Source organism: Brassica napus, chromosome C9, assembly GCF_020379485.1.
Source record: "Brassica napus cultivar Da-Ae chromosome C9, Da-Ae, whole genome shotgun sequence".
NCBI classification, from domain to species: Eukaryota; Viridiplantae; Streptophyta; class Magnoliopsida; order Brassicales; family Brassicaceae; genus Brassica; species Brassica napus.
In genome coordinates, this window is record NC_063452.1 from 57,335,491 (window position 1) to 57,352,692 (window position 17,202).

Below are 17,202 nucleotides of genomic sequence, written 5' to 3' on the forward strand. Positions count from 1 at the left end.
TATATAAGTAACAATGTGAATAGAATTTGTCAAATCATATGTTAGAATAACAATTATATAATTTTATACATTTAAAACTTTAAATATAATCAAGATATACATGTATTTATATATTACCGGATCGGATCGGATATCCGCTTCCCAAAATTTTAATATTTGTGATTTGCTTCGATTTTAACGGATATTGACTCTTAGTATTTGCTTTGCTTCGAAGATTTACGGATATCCGAAATTTTCGAATCGAATCGAAACGAATAACAAATCAAATCAAATATAACGGATAAAATGACCAGCTATAATGTCAGGGACTCGGGAGTGTTTTTAAACATTATTACAATATCCGGAACCAAATGTACTTAACACCTTATTTCTTAATCTTGTGTCAATTTTAAGAAACAACAACTAGTAGTAATTAACTGTCAAGTAGGGATTAGACTAACTTTTCTTGAGAAATTCGCTTTAACATAACGAAAAATTCTCCTGATTGCAAATCATAAAACATAATTTGACCAGATCGTTACATATAATAAATCTAAATCACTATCCTTTCTATTAATTTAAAAATGATAATATATAAACAACAATCGCCGTTACTAATAAGTTGCTAGCTTCTCGCATTTCACACAAAAAGTAAAGGAGAGAAGAACGATCTGGCGGCCAATTCGCGATCCGCCGTTGGATCTCTCACCATGTCACTCTCCAGACTACACAAATTCAAACTGTTCGCGGCAAATCGCAGCTTGGAGGCATCCGCCGCCGGTAACCCCTCAATGAGCCCGACGAAAAGTCCTGTGTTTCATCTCCACCGACGCAAAACCCTGCGGATGTTGTTCGAAAAGAGCTCCGACAGCCGCAGACGGAATCTCCGTCAGATCCTCGAAGAATCGCCGGAGCTGGATGGAAACTCCGGGAAGAAGAAGAGGGGAAACCACCGTGCGAGGCGTAAGTTGAAAGAGCTGATGGTCACATCGCCGTCTCCGCCGTTTAGTGGTGGGGAAGAGATAGGCGGCGGCGGAGAAGCGAGGGGCGGGACTTCGTCGGTTGCTGGCGGCGACGTTACTTCTAACGGTGACGGGAGAGAGTTAATGACTCGACGATTCGGTCCTTCCGGTCCGGTTCAGTCATTTCGGTTAAGGATTTTGAGAAAACCTTGGCGACCAGTCCTGGTTTCGATTCCTGAGCAATGAAAAGTTGAAAACTTGTTTATCCTTCTTTTCCTAATTAAAAGGCGCATTAGACAAAGATGACTGCTTTTTTTTGCGTTTGTTTTCTTCATATAGCTTTTCTTTTCTTACAAACATATAAAATGTTTATGGTTGGATGTTATTGTTATGATGAAATGTTATAGTTAATATGTCATATAGTCACATTTCCCCATGGCCGCTTCTGTGTTCTAACCGCGATTGTAAGATTTGCATGATATGATGTAATCTTTAATTATCTTAACATTGAGAGATTGTGAATATATGGAGAGATGGTCCTGATTAAATAAATTACGGGCAAAACAGAACAAATGTTTGAGTTACGTAACTTACGTTACAAAAGAATCATTGGATCTAGGGAAGGTACCTTTTGAATAGAACGGGACAAACTTACCACATGGGGTAAGACATTATTATATGTATATTCTTGGCATGTTGTGGCGTGCACAAATATATTTATTTTGGCGTGTAACCTATTGTATGATTTTACAAAATGAGTTTTGAAAATTTCTCAACGGCTCTTAAGAGGCAATAATATGATTTTGGATTTAGTGTGTTGGAGGGGCAAAATGATAAAACAGGTGGGCGTGAGAAGGAGGAGACACACACTTGCTTCTGCTTAAAGCTTGTCTTCTTTTAATTATGTCCTGTTTAATAATAATTTTAATTTCTAGTACGCAATTGAAAATAGTTGTAGGTCCAATACAATTTCCTGATATACCCAATAGCCCATTTCTTAAATGGGCCTTAATTGTCTTGATGCAAACACATGCCAGTCCTGGGCCTCTTTTCTGAGTCGGTAGGTGTTGTCCACTTCCGGCCCGTTAGTATTTCTCAGCCCTTAATTAGCCATTTGGTTATGATGAGAAGGGACAAAAGTCACGTGGGAACATTTTTTTTAGTGCAGAGACATTCCAGATCTGACTTGAGTCCTGACTGGTTTTTCCGCTGTCATCCGCAAACGCAATGTTTACGGGTAGTAACGGTTGACAGCATTTAAAAATAATCATACAAACTGTTACAAATCGCTTTAAACCGCTCCGAACCTCTTAAAATCAAAAGCTGGTTCCAGCTAGCGTTTGCGGTTGCGAGATGATAATTTTTTTTTCTTCTTTTAAAAAAACCATATAAATACAAAAAATAAAATATTCAATAAAAAATTTAAATTGGAATTATAAAAATATTAAAATAAAAAAAAATATTTTCTATAATTTTTAAAATTAAAAACTATAACTTTCTAAATACAATTTTCATATTTATTATAATATTATGATTTTTGATATTTTTATAATTATATAAAATGTAAATATTGTTAATTTATTATTTAACCGCTGTTATATTTGGTAGTTAATCAGTCATTAGTATCCCGCAAACGCACAAATTTCTAATGCAGAACCAGTCGTACAAATTTCTTAAAACCGCTAGAAATCGCAACCACCCGCATCTGCAAACTGCCGCAACCGCAACCGCCGCGTTTGAACCAGGCTAATCTCTCTCGACATTTTCTATTTTATTTTCTCGTCAGTATATTATTCAACTATTCTATAAGAAGACATATAATGTATGTACGTTATAAGTTAGAATGCGATTATTCAAAGAGCTTTGGATTTTTTTCTTAAAAGGATGGAACATAGAAAGTTCATACTTTTTCTGCATATTGTTGCTGTCGATATATTTCAGGTTACTAAGTTACAGATTTACAGTCAACAAATCCAAAATTAATTGCAACTTTATAACAACCAGACGTTACAAATCATTCAATGCAATTAGGCGAATACGTACACTACTGAAAGATAATCTCTCAAATCAGTCAAGTCACTAAAAAGAGTCATTAGAAAACTTGTTTCCGGTCATCAATAAATGAATCTTTCCTACGTGCGAAATACTTAGGACCTGACTGGTTCAAACGTAGCAGCTGCGGTTGCGGTTGCGGGAGTTTGCGGATGTGGGTGGTTGCGGTTTCTAGCGGTTTTAAAAGATTTGTAAGACTGGTTTTGAGGTTAGAAATTGGTGCGTTTGCGGGATACTTATGACTAGTTAACTACCAAATGCAGCAACGGTTAAATAATAAATTAACAATATTTATATTTTATATAATTATAAAAATATCAAAAATCATAATATTATAATATATATAAAAATTATATTTAGAAATTTATAGTTTTAATTTTTTTAAAATTATAGAAAATATTTTTATTTTAAAATTTTATATTATTAATTAAAATATAATAGATATATTTTAGTATTTTTTATAATTCCAATTTAAAATTTTTATTGAATATTTTTTATTTTTGTATTTATATTGTTTTAAAAATTTTATCCTCCCGCAACCGCAAACGCTAGCTGAAACCAGCTTTTGAATTTACGAGGTTTATAGCGATTTGAATCGGTTTGAGTGATTGTTGCAAAACGCCAACAACCTATCAATTGCAAAAACTGCGTTTGCGAGTGGTAGCGGAGAAACCAATCATACTTTTAACGAGGGAAGAGTTTTTTTTTTTTTTTGATAAAATGAGGGAAGAGTCTTCGGTTTGCGATTTGTAATTTCAGAGACATCATTAATTGTTGTTGTTCTCAAAATTACACAAATGCTTATTTTACTGCGGTTGTTTGAATTCATTTTGATTTTCGAGGTTATGGTTAGGGGTTAAAATTAGTTTAACTAGTACATGTTTTACATTTAATTTATCTATAAAGAAAGTTTCGTCCAACTGCGTGACGGTATTGTACCGTTACATGCGTAAAACTACCACGTGAAAATTACAGCATGAATAAAAAAAGCGAGACCGAGTGAAGCCTTTTGTTTGGTCCTTTTCCCATTTTGTTGTTCCCACTAGCTACGATAATGCTCAATATGGGGTCCACGTAATCCGGTAAAACGACGACGGATACCGATAAAAGACAAAGTTATTAACCCAAAGATAAATTACTTAATTCAACCCAAAAAGAAAAAAAAGAGAATCTCCCTAGAAGTCAAGTCAGTCAGTACTTATATAGACAAGATAAACCCATTCCTAAATCATATCATCTTCCTATATACAATTCTATATCACCATATACAATTCTATATCACCCCGCCCGGCGAGAAGAAAAATATTTGTCTTTCAATTGCGTTAAGTTCCATGGAAGGAGAGTTCTTATGAAGATGCAGCTGCAACTTTCGAAACGCTTGAATCATATAAATGTGTGAAGAGTTATATTCAAGCATGGAAACTATGTGGTTGTTGAGACAAACGAGGAGTCTACTTATAGTTCCAGTCTTCAAATGTTTGGTGGATATATGTTTGGTCATCTCCTTGCTAGTTTTCGTAGAGAGTGTTTATATGAACATTGTAGTAGTTTACGTCAAGCTTTTGAAACGCAAACCTGAGAAGACCTACAAATGGGAGGCAATGCAAGAGGACATTGAGCAAGGAGGTCAAAACTTTCCCATGGTTCTTGTGCAAATCCCAATGTACAATGAAAGAGAGGTACTTTATAGTTTTATGAATTAATGATCAAAGTATTCAATTATGATGATATGGTGCGGCCTTTAAAATTCGATTTTGTTTTGAATCCACAGGTCTTTCAATTATCCATAGGTGCTGCTTGTAGACTCATATGGCCATTGGATCGACTAATCGTTCAAGTTTTAGATGATTCCACTGATCCTACCATCATGGTACATATAACTGATTGCGTTCAAATTAAAAATAAGCAAACACTTAAGTCTTTTTTCCATTAATTAATTGTAAAGACACACAACAAAAAGGTTCTTTTCGTTTCTTTTTTGCTTTTGCCTTCACTGGTCATAAAGACAATGATTTAGTTATTAATATTCCAAATATTTAATGTCTTAATCGCAGGAAATGGTGAGCATGGAGTGTGCTCAGTGGGCAAGCAAAGGAATAAACATAAAATGTGAGAGGAGAGAAAATAGAAATGGCTACAAAGCTGGAGCTCTTAAACAAGGTATGAGGCATAGCTACGTCAAACACTGCAACTACATTGCCATCTTCGATGCTGATTTCCAGCCAGAGCCCGATTACCTCCAACGCACTGTCCCATTTCTCATCCACAATCCGGAGCTCGCTCTTGTTCAAGCTCGATGGAAATTTGGTATGGATTCACTAAATATTTACTTTTGACAATTGACATAAACATGTGATTTTACTGTAAATTGGGTTTGAGATAAATCAAGTATACAGTTATAACATATGTGTTGTTAATAAAAAGATTTATTGGTGCAGTGAATGCAAGCAAGTGCTTGATGACTAGGATGCAGGAGATGTCCCTCAATTACCATTTCATGGCAGAGCAAGAATCTGGTTCCACTAGACATGCCTTCTTCGGTTTCAATGGTAACATCCCTATCAACATTTATTTAAATACTATTTCCTCTGCTGCATTTTTTTTTTATAAATTCGGTACTATTTATATTCTTATTTGCTCTAGAATTATATTTAGTTTCATAGTGTCTTAGCTATGCTAATAATCGCTAAAATAAGTCAAATTTTACTGTATAAAATGTATTATGTTTATATTTATTGGCTAAAATCAAATATTTTAAAATATAATATAACTCAAAAACCAAGTAGTTATATATATATATATAACTCAAAAACCAACTTAATATCACAAACAGTATAACTGGAGTTTTGCAGGGACTGCTGGTGTATGGAGATTAGCGGCGATGGAAGAAGCCGGAGGTTGGAAAGATAGGACCACCGTTGAGGACATGGACTTGGCCGTTCGTGTTGGTTTACACGGCTGGAAATTTGTCTTCGTCAACGACATTACGGTATATTTCAATTGTTTTCTTTGTTGGACTATAGTTAGTTAATGATTGTGTCCAAACATATTCGTCACATGTGTAGTTTGCTTTGCACATACTTTATGGAAAGTTGAACATGATTATAAAAAAAAGAATATGATAACGTGCACATTCCGTTGCCATAATATAGTAATGTAAATACGTGTGGACGTCAAATAAATAAAGCTTTTTATATACTATGACATAAAGCTTTTTATATACTATAACAAGATAGTGGTTATTGTAGGTGAAAAGTGAGCTACCAAGCCAGTTTAAGGCTTTCAGATTCCAGCAACATCGATGGTCATGCGGTCCAGCTAATCTCTTCAGGAAAATGACTATGGAAATTATTCACAATAAGGTAGTACTTTTCTAACTTCATTATTTCATTTTTGAGATAAAGACGTGCCCGAAATTTTGGTGCCAACCGTCTTTTATTTATGGCAAATATTTTTTTTTACGAGAGACGAACACCCAACGCACGAATGCATGATGTCAATTTCAGTTTATATTATGGTTAACTGATCTTTACACAAATAAAAATAACGTTTTGGTAATGCATGTGATTTGCTAATGTGAACAGAGAGTAATGATTTGGAAGAAACTGTATGTGATCTACAGCTTCTTCTTTGTACGGAAGATCATAGTCCATTTCTTCACTTTCTTTTTCTATTGCGTCATTCTTCCTACGAGCGTATTCTTCTCCGAAGTCAACATTCCGACTTGGTCAACTATCTACCTTCCTTTTATGATCACTCTCTTCAACGCCATCGCCACACCAAGGTTAGTGCATTCTCCTTTCATATAACCGCAAGGTCCGCAACATGTTACTTGTTCAAGTTACAATATAATATTGATATGAAATTATTTTATGTAGATCATTCTACCTCGTGGTTTTCTGGGTCTTGTTCGAGAATGTAATGGCTATGCATCGGACTAAGGGAACTTTCATCGGATTACTCGAAGGAGGAAGAGTAAACGAATGGGTCGTCACCGAGAAATTAGGAGATGCTCTTGAGACTAAGTTACTTCCACAAGTGAAAAAACCTCGCAATGGGATTCTCGAAAGGTGATTAATATCAAAGCCAAAGGTAAATAATGTCTCTAAAAAAGTTAAGGATATTAACTTGTTAAACAAATTGTTTTTTGTTTGCAGAGTAAACACAAAAGAGATGATGGTGGGGATATACATACTGTGTTGTGCATGCTACGACTTTGCATATGGGAATACATTGCTATACATTTATCTATCCATGCAGGCTCTTGCATTTATTATATGTGGAGTTGGTTTTGTTGGAACTTAAAATGTACCTATATATTAGACATCTTACTTTTTTTTTTTTTTTGGAACAAATATTAGACATCTTACTCTAACCAAGAAAATAACATTGTAATATATCTGTTACATATTTAGCTAAGCACTGCATATACTGAAACTGGTAAGAGTATAATTTCTTTTTCTAGATTATAGAATTCAATATTATCTTGGCTTTATATGTTTACAATGTGAGTTCTTCGGTATGGATGGTGTGCCTAAGATTATGTACAGTGTAACTTGTGGAATATCATGATGATTTTAGATTCACTTATTTCCTCCACTTCTGTCATGTTCATTAGCAATTTTTCTTCCCTTGTGTCTGTCTTTGTGTCTGGTTCCTATTCTCTTAGTCTCCCACCAGTTATAATCTTTTTGGTGAGTCTAAAGTAATGTCTCCATCATCTTCCTCGATTATTTTGACAGCTTGTAAAGGTTTTTAGACTAAAGTTGAAAGTCCCTCTGTAAAGACAACACTATTTGTCTTTTTATCAGGACAAAAAATATATCTTAGGCCTGGGCATTTTACCCGGATCCGAAGACCTGAACCGGAACCGACCCGAAAATACAGGTTCGGGTCCGGGTCCTGATCAATGTAAAGTACCTATTGGGTCTTTCTTTTTTTGGACCCGCGGGTCTCGGTTCGGGTCCGGGTCCTATCCGAGACCCGTTCGGGTACCCAAAGTACCCGCAAATAATTGTATATATTAGGTATATTTGGGTGATTGGGTATATTTTTGGTATTTCGGATTTTTTAAAGTTTCGGGTTCGGGTTTTTGGGTATAATTGTAGGTTTCAGGTAAAATTTTAGATTTTTAGAAAATATAATTCGGTATTCAGGTAAAATTCGGGTATGTTTTGGGTTTTCGGGTCTGATTTTGGATAAATTTTTGGGTATTTTCTGGTATTTTTGCGGTTCTTCGGGTATTTTTAGAGTTTTCGGGTCTACTTCGGGTATTTCGGATCCTTTTCGGGTCCTAAATACCCGAAACGACCTGGATCCGAAATATACCCGAAAATTATGGGTATTTTACGGGTATTGAAATTATAGACCCGAACCGATCCGGATCCGACAAGATCCGACCCGGAACCGACCCGAAAAATTATAGTACCTATATGGGTATAAATTTCTAGGAACCGAAGGATCCGGACCCGACAAGACCCGACCCGAGGACCCGGATCCGACAAGACCCGACCCGAAGACCCGGATGCCGAGGCCTAATATATCCCATCCCATAAGACAAAACTATTAAACAACCAAAAGTTAGGGTACTTTCACAAACTTTTGAAAAGTAAAGGGATCGATTCTTAAATTTAGACAACACTATTTGTCTTTTCAACATTATTGCCATATGCTGTAGGCCTAATATACTGTATATCAAGAGTAGTAAAATTTCCCTTTTTACGAAACATTAAAGTAATTAGGGACCAAACCCAAGAACTAAAGGCGAGATTCTCAACAAGGGTTCTAAAGTCTCTTTGGTGAATTTTCTCGCAAATAAAACACATTTCGAACTTGTAATATTCTCACTATCCTTACCATAATACGGACACTTATCTGTAAACCGGATACGGTTAAGAAACTCGTCGGTCACGTCAGGCCAAATGAACCGGGCAGGATGTGGACCGGCTCTGGACCAATCAACCCAAGTCAAGCTCCGGTTTGCGCTCATCTCTCCATGCAACATGTGAACGAATGTCGGGATATAATGCTCGTCCATGTAACAAGGCGGTTTACAATACTGATCGAATATCTTGTAATAAACCGTGTCTTCGATTATATGAAGAGCAAGCTCGCGGGTTGTTTCAAACCATTGTGATCCTTTTCGCCAATGTGTGATATTAATTGGTGGATACATTTTTGGGTTGTAGCGGCCTCGACCAGGTGTTCTTGGATCGTCGAATGAGCCAATGTAGCTGAGATTAGTGCCGGTTAAGTAATCGTAGATGGTTGTGAAGTTGAAGAGTGGGATGCAAGAATCGGACAAGAGGACGAATCTTTGGTTTGATTTGTCGAGGAGAGCGTTGGCTAGGAGTCTTCTCTCTGCGTCTACCATTGTTCATGTTCCCCAATACACTGCCTGTTTCATAATTATGTCACGAAACACAACTAAATCAAGGTTATTAATTTTTTTTTTTTTGAAACACCAATTCATTAATTTAAACCAAAGTAGTTAGTTGGGAGCTATGAAAGCACCACCAACCTCTTGTTCTGATACATTCAATGCATCTTTGGCAAGGCAATCTGCCATGGAATTCCTCTCACGAGGTATCCAAACAAAGGAGACAAATTCAAAAGCTGAGATAAAGTAGTTAACATCAGCGGTAATGCAATAGAGCTCCTTGGAAGGGGGTCCAGGGTTGAGAGCTTTCACTAGTTGAGCTGAGTCCAGCTCGAAGGAGGTCCGATTCCGTCCCTCTCCTCTGCAGTGTTTCACTGCCTCGCGAAGAGCCAAACCCTCTGCTGCAAGTGGGGAAAGCACCGGGCTCGCTGAAGACTGGAAGGAGTTAGTCTCTGCTTCATCGAGTATAACCCATCCAAGACCTGCTTTCTTCGAAACAGAGGACCAGGCTGCGTCAGACCGAACAACAACCGTTCCAGGCGGGGATGGGATTTGTTGAGGAGGCGATCTAAGAGCATTTGGGCTTTCTTTCGTCACGTCCTGACTCCATTCCCGAGCTAAGGCTATGGCCGCCGAGTGGGTGTCCTCAGGAGACGCAGAGTGTCCTTCAAATACAAATTTGTTTCGAGCTTTCCATATCGACCAGAGGACCCATGGGAACAGACACCCCGAAGTGATACCAGCGGGAGGGAGACAGTTAAGTGAGCTTAAGGTCTCCCAACTAGCCATCAAATCTGTTATTCTGCTCACATCCAATGCCGTAGTGAACGGGGCGAGTTGTCATACCCTTTGTGCGTACGGACATTGGAAGAAGAGGTGAAGGATAGATTCTGAGCAGTCACATCTCTTGCACCGATGATCCACAGGTACGTGTCTCTCCATTAGTCGTTCCCCAACAGGGAGAGCTCCTCGAAGTGCTTTCCAAGAGAAAAGCTTTACTTTCGGTGCGCAGGAGATATTCCAGACTCTAGTTTTCCATTTGAATTGCTGATCGTCTTGTAGGTTCAGTCTGTCGTCATCGCTTGTAACAGCCGTGAAGTAACCAGATTTTGTTGAATATTCTCCTGATCTTGTGCCCAACCAGATGAGTTTGTCAGGAGCTCCCGTTAGGCTTGGATGAATTGCGAGAATTCTCTCTTCATAATCAGGTATGTTACGTCTGATTTTTAGGACATCCCATTCTTTTGTTTCCGGAATGATAAGATCCGACACCTTGAGCTCCAGTTGTGCTTCATTGGGAGGGCCCATAGGAAGTAGTTGACCGTCCAAACTTAACCAGGGGTTCGTCCAAATATTAACCGAGGCGCCGTCTCCAATAATCCAGCCAAGATTTTGCACCAGAAGATCCCTTCCAAGTAGTACTGAGCGCCACCCATGAGAGCATGTCGATGATACTGAGACATCAATAAGACCACTGTCTAAGCAATATTTCCCAAATAAAACTTTTCCAAGTAGACACGTTGGGTTTTGTAGGAGTCTCCATCCAATTTTCGCTAGTAAGGAGACATTGAAGTTCTGGAAATCTCGAAGCCCTAGCCCACCTGTAGCTTTTGGTTTGGCCATGCTCTCCCATGAAATCCAAGCCATCTTCTTGGTTTCCTCGTTGCTATCCCACCAGTATCGGGTTACTGCGGATTGAATCCGTTTACACAGAGATACCGGTAGACTAAAGCAGGACATAGGGTAGGAGGGCATGGCAGAGAGAACACTCTGCAGGAGTACTAGCTTCCCCGCCGCAGACAGGTACTTGTTCGATCGACCTCTCGCTTTCTGCTTTATCTTATCAACTATTGATGAGAAGAGATCTTTTTTCTTGCGCCCAAAATGCTCAGGAAGCCCTAAGTATTTTCCCACACCTCCTTCCTTTTCAATTAGTAATGCGCCCTTGACCATTTCTTTTAGCGAAGCTGGAGCTTTCCTTGAGAAAGTGATAGCGGATTTTTCTTTGCTGATCGATTGCCCTGATGCCTGTTCGTACTGGCTGAGGATGGTTTTGAGAGATGCACAATTCTCCTTGTTGGCTTGGAGGAAGAACATTGTATCGTCCGCAAAGAAGAGGTGAGTAATCCGAGGGCACCCTCGTGCTACTTGAAGGCCTTGGAGGAGGCCTTCTCCTTGCGCTCTGTTACATAATCCCGAGAGCACCTCGCTACACATAATAAATATGTAGGGAGAGAGAGGGTCTCCTTGACGGATACCTCTACTCGGTACTACCTTCCCTCTAGGCAAGCCGTTAATGAGGAAGGAGTATGATACAGATGTGATACAATGCATTATGCATCGGACCAGGTTCTGATGGAAGCCCAGACGGGTTAGAACCATCGAGATGAACTCCCATTCGAGGCGGTCGTAGGCCTTACTCATATCAGTCTTGACCGCCATAGCACATCTCTGTTCCCCTTTGGACGTCTTGAGGTAATGGAGTACCTCATGAGTGATAAGCACGTTGTCTCCAATCGCTCGGCCAGGGACGAAAGCCGATTGATTCTCCGAGATCAGCTTCTCCATCATTGGTTGGAGGCGTCGGGTAAGGATCTTTGAATAGATCTTGTAGTAGACGTTACAAAGTGCTATTGGTCTGTAGTCGGAGACTTTTTGAGGCTGGGAGATCTTCGGGATCAGCCGGATATGAGTGTCATTAATTCCACTCGGGAGGGGGGCGCTACGGAAAAATTCTTGCACCTCGCGGACGATATCAGGACCTACGTCTGCCCAATGTGTGTGGAAGAATCCCGCCGAGAATCCATCGGGTCCCGGTGCCTTGTCCGCATGTATAGAGAAAGCTGCTTCCCTTATTTCAGCTGCTGATGGTATCGCAATAAGTACTTGATTCTCAGCAACTGAAACAATTGGGTGGAGAGCCCTCCGAACAGTTTCCTCTCTATCTCCCGGGAGTGAGGTGAACAAAGCTTGGAAGTAATCACCTATGACCGAGACAATCTCCTCCTCTTTATGCACCGTTTGGCCATCTTCCTTCTCAATCACCGAGAAGCCGTTAGCTCGTTTTCTTGACTTTGTTATCGCATGAAAATAGCCAGTATTCCTGTCCCCCAACTTAAGCCATAGGAGGCGACTCCGTTGTTTCCAATATTCTTCTTCCGCAAGGTAAGCTGCGTTGAGTGTCTCAGAGATGTTTTGAATGAGAGCGGTATCATTCACAGAGCTTGAGAGGGCCTCATTTAGCTCCCATTTCTTTTGTTCTATCACTTGCTGGCTATTGCGCTGCTGTGATTTATTCCACTCTGAAATAGCAGAACGAGCTGAGTTGAGTTTCGAGGAGACCGTGGCCGCTGGGTTCCCACGCCAGGACTCAGATATGATGCGCTTTGCCTCGTCATTTTTACACAATCTTCTATCATATCGGAATATTTCTCTTCGTCGTCTCCTCCCTTGATCAAATATAGAAATCAGAGGCTTATGGTCAGAACTTTCAAAGCCAAGGTATTCACATCTCGCTGTTGGGAAGCATTCAGCCCAGTGCGTGTTTGACACTGCTCTGTCCAGCCTACATCTCACGAGATGATCACCTCGTTTCCCTCGCCAGGACAAGAAGTCCCCCGAATGTTGGAGGTCAAAGAGATCACCTTCCGAGAAGAATGTACGGAGGTCAGAGAAGGAGCCCTCTGCGCGCTCTGGTCCCCCATCTTTCTCTTCCCTGCTTATTAAGTCATTAAAGTCACCAGTGACAAACCAAGGCTCATCCCGATCTGTTGCTTTAATTAGCAGATTGTCCCAAAGGGCATTTCGCGTGTTACGATCAGTACTAGCATGCACAAAAGAAGAGAAAAATGTTTTTCCTTCAAAGGACACAACCGTGTCAATTACATGGGCATTCGCCTCCAAGATTTGTACATCAACTTCTTGTTTCCAGAATAGTCCAAGACCACCAACGCCATGGCCTGTTGGTGGTACCAAGTGATGACAATCATACTTCAATCTCAGATGCTCTAGTTTCTTGAGCACCACATCATTGGGATTTTTGGATTCCATAATGAAGATAATATCAGGATCATATTTCTTTGATATCTCTCCTAGGCGTCGAACTGTCCGGGGATTTCCCAACCCTTGACAGTTCCAGCTCGCCATCGCTAAGGAGCGGGGAGGGATGGAGTCCGAAAATCCATCCTTCGTCTGGTAGAGCGTGGAACGAGGTTGATGATTGGGGCGTGATCTGATGTTGTGCTACCAGTCGGGCGCTGAGCAGCTCGAGATGTTTCACCCTTCTTAGTTTTACCATTCTTTTTTCCTTTTGCTGTTCCCGCGTTTGTTGACGTATCCTTCCTGCGAATAGGGGACGGTTTTGAGCGGGAGGTAGTTCGCCTTGGCGGAACAGCAGCCACCGGGCCTTTAGATTTTTCCTGTCTTGTCTTTTTCCCCGGGGGACGACCAGGTTTGCGTTTAGCTGCGGGTAGGTGAGGAAGGTCAGTTTCATCATCTATCGCCTCAGCAGAAGAGATAGGTCCCAGGCGTTGAGTTGCTGGAATGCGGTCAGCACTGCGATCCAGGGATAGAAGACTCTGTTCTTCATGTCTCTCACTATCATTTAGAGGAGGGCCAAGTCTTAGAGTTGCCGGTAGTCTGTCTCGACTCTCTGAGTTTTGATAATTTGTGTTCTCCTCAGCATTGGCAGCTATTATTTGAGAGGCTGGCCCTATCCTTTTACTGGAGGATCTACGTTCGTGGGAACGAGATTCAGAGTATTGAGCATCCAGATTAGTTCTAGAAGTACGACGCGCAATACGTAAGGCAGTTTCTTCTAGTTGCCCACGTTCCTCTGCTTGCTTTGCTCTTTCAATTCTAACTTCTCTTTCTGAGGGGTCGGTACACTTGGTATACTGCAGGAGAGCATGTTTTGCCTCGCCTCTAGCCTCTTCCAATATCTTCTCAGAGAAGTGAGTTGGGTCCCTAGCCCGGGGAATCCCCCTTTCGGATGACCCATTACTCTGTTTTGGTGAGGCTGAAGTGGCTTCTCCGGTGCCTGATCGTTCCTTAGGAATCTCTCGATAATAGCTTCTGCTCGGGGGAGCCGGAGGGTGCCTCTGGTGGGAGTTTCCCCGGAATGACAGAGGAGGATGTTCCCGATAGCTTCGCGATCGATTGTCATTTCTATAGGTACGTCGCTGATTAGATCTCATGTCCCAATCTTTTGGGTTGGATTTGTAAACTCTGTGCTCTGGTTTATCACGTCTACCTTTCGAGGCAAGTCTAGAGTTTTCATCACCATTGTTAGAAGCAGAGAAGTGGTAAGGGGGGGCGCTCTGGTGGCTTTTTCCTTTGGCATTCGGATCATTATGAGCAGAGGAAGCAGAGATTCCTCTTGTAGGAATAGCACTCTGGTTCGCATGAGTCAGGTCTTTACCACTTCCTTCCCCTTGGGCTGATGTAGAGCCTTCTTCTCCGCTCTAGCCACCAGGCATTCTTTAAGCTCGTGGTCGAGTCTGAGGCATTTAGAGCAATGCTTATCCAGACGTTCGTAGAGTAGTGTGGTAGTAACCGAATCACCATTCGGAAAATCGACCACAGATGTTTTAATTAGAGGTAGCAAGCCATCAATATGAACCCTCATCCTCGCTGTTAGGGGGGTTATATCGGCTTTTTCATAGAGGCCAATGTCTTCTCCTATGACCCTGATGATGGGCTCTGTCCACAGGTGAACCGGGAGTCCTTGCACTTTGACCCAAAAAGGAATCAGAGACGGGAAGTTTGGGGAGACAGTGGGCTCCCATCGCTGGAGGATTACCATCCACCGCGCATAGTGGTATGGCCTTTGTTCTAGAACAGCGAGCAGGTCTGATTCCAATTCAAACTGAAATTGGAAGAGGCCATTACCCAAGTCAGCTCCTATTGGCTTGAATTCAGTCTTCCAGTGCTCTGTGAAGAATGGTATAAGAGACCACACTTTTTGGATGGATTTATTAGTGACTCTCCCAATAAGCGTTAGAGAATGCTTTCGCAGCAGTTCTGAGTTGTCTGGTAAGGGAGCTTTGACACGGGCCAACCGGGGAGGTTGCTGAGAGCTCAGATCAATTCCTTTCCCCTTTTCAGCCGACGAAATTCTTCGATGAGCCATGGTTCTCGCAAGTGAGAAAGATTTACTGTCAGTTGCCAGTTACTTGTAAGTGAAGTAGCGTCTACAGGCCACAGGGATTCCCCCAAAGCCAAGAGGTTACAAGGAGTAAAATGAAAACGAGATTTGCTTGGTCTGCTTCGAGAAGATAAATGAAATAGAGCGATTCAGATGTCGTAAGGGGACGACGTAAGATGTCGGTACCAGGAATCCCCAGCTCGACGTTCAGAGGTTCGTTTAGGAACTACAGAGAATCCTCTGTGAGTTTCTTGGGACAATGGAGGGGTTGTAGCGAAACCAGCTTGAGAGACAGGGAAACTCCATTAAAGCTTCTTTCGTCGGTGGGAACGAGTTCAGCAGTGGTCGGCGGGCCCGTCGACCGGAGTCGCAGGCGGATCCCGGTGAGAGTTCTCCAAGAGCTGTCTTTGGACTGCTAGATAATTCTCAAAGAGGGAATTTTTTGAATTGGCAGAGAGGTGAAAAGAAGTCTGCACCAATCAGAGACAAAGGACCGAGGGATATCAAGGTTATTAATTATTAATTGTTTTATCAGTACAAAGTATCTATACGGTTCAAGAGGTTTTAGGGTTTTTAAATCTAGTTTTGTTATCCTTTAAAGTTATTTACTCAAGATTAATTAGAATACACACGATTTCTTATATGTTTATCAATTTTTTAAATCTGTAAAAGTCACTAAACCTAGTGATGGGTTCATGCAAGTGTTGCAAATCAAGATCTATACACATGTTACGTGAAAAAAAACGCATCCTGTCAAATCCAAGAGATGTATGTAACCTTTGGTATAGTAATGATATAGTTGCTGATTATATACGTCTAGGTGTACTAATCATACAAGGTAAACTATATAGGAGGAACAAAGAAAATAAGAAGTTATTAATATTATAACCTGGCTTGGGATTCTTCTTGAGTAGAAGACGGATGTTTCAGGGTAATGTTCTTGAAAAGATGGATTAGTATGAACATATATTGAATAAAACCCTTCATGTCCTTCAAAGAACTTATCCCACAAATCAGCCAGTCGGAGTCCGCCACCTGTTAAAAACATGAAAGCCACTTTCACAACCATCTTCTCATCATTGTTATGTCTCCTCCAAAACCATGAAGATGACGATGATGAGATTTTGGTGAAGAGTTCTTGATCAGTCATGTTGTGTTGAAGTATTTGAGTTTGTGACTGATCTTGTTTGATCTCCATCGTTGTTGAGTGATTGGATAGTAGTAATGTGGACCATAAGGTTTGTTTTGACTTGGTCGCGGACATGTGGAAGGCTTTGAGTTGTAGACAAAAGAAGAGACCAACTGAGAAACCGATGATAAAGAAGAGTGAGCGTAAGACATGGTTCCCATTTCGTAAGAGAATCAACCTCAAGGGCTTTGAGATGATTAAGTGTTCTTCTTCTCTCTTGCTATTTTGATCCGTAGTCCCCATGGTGGATAGAGGAGAGAAAGATGGGTTTTGTGATCGTTAAGGAATTTGCAACAGTTGTATTATAATTTATAAAATGCGTTATTGCAAGTTGTAAAAGACTAACAAATGTTTTTCGGGTGTATTAGGCAAAGTCAAACGAGGGCATTAACAGGGTGGACTACTGAATAAAGGCTTTTACCTGGTGGTTTTTCTACGTACATTAAGCATATATATAACGATCATGTGTTTAATACGAAACTTGGGTTTAAGATGT

General features: G+C 40.5%; 3 protein-coding genes across 4 annotated transcripts; 2 read left to right on the forward strand and 1 right to left on the reverse strand.

Moving 5' to 3' along the window:
- The first annotated feature begins 470 nt into the window (after positions 1-470).
- On the forward strand, positions 471-1,468 carry LOC111207006. Its single transcript, XM_022704543.2, has one exon. The coding sequence runs from the start codon at positions 690-692 to the stop codon at positions 1,185-1,187; it is 498 nt and encodes a 165-aa protein (XP_022560264.2). The 5' UTR covers positions 471-689; the 3' UTR covers positions 1,188-1,468.
- Positions 1,469-4,226: 2,758 nt separating this feature from the next.
- On the forward strand, positions 4,227-7,579 carry LOC106372201 (probable glucomannan 4-beta-mannosyltransferase 11). 2 transcript variants are annotated; one of them, XM_048769130.1, is made up of 10 exons: positions 4,228-4,672; positions 4,765-4,863; positions 5,048-5,300; positions 5,432-5,542; positions 5,846-5,982; positions 6,242-6,355; positions 6,578-6,777; positions 6,872-7,063; positions 7,151-7,318; positions 7,357-7,579. In XM_048769130.1, exons 1-9 carry the CDS (start codon positions 4,385-4,387, stop codon positions 7,296-7,298), a joined length of 1,542 nt encoding a protein of 513 aa, XP_048625087.1. In that variant the 5' UTR covers positions 4,228-4,384; the 3' UTR covers positions 7,299-7,318; positions 7,357-7,579. The 2 variants fall into 2 exon arrangements, with proteins under 2 accessions (XP_013667818.2, XP_048625087.1); XM_013812364.3 differs by having other exon boundaries at positions 4,227-4,672; positions 6,872-7,085; positions 7,151-7,412.
- Positions 7,580-8,730: 1,151 nt separating this feature from the next.
- Positions 8,731-9,366, reverse strand: LOC106370576 (glycosyltransferase BC10-like). The gene has a single exon (XM_048768161.1). The coding sequence runs from the start codon at positions 9,364-9,366 to the stop codon at positions 8,731-8,733; it is 636 nt and encodes a 211-aa protein (XP_048624118.1).
- Between the last annotated feature and the right edge of the window lie 7,836 nt (positions 9,367-17,202).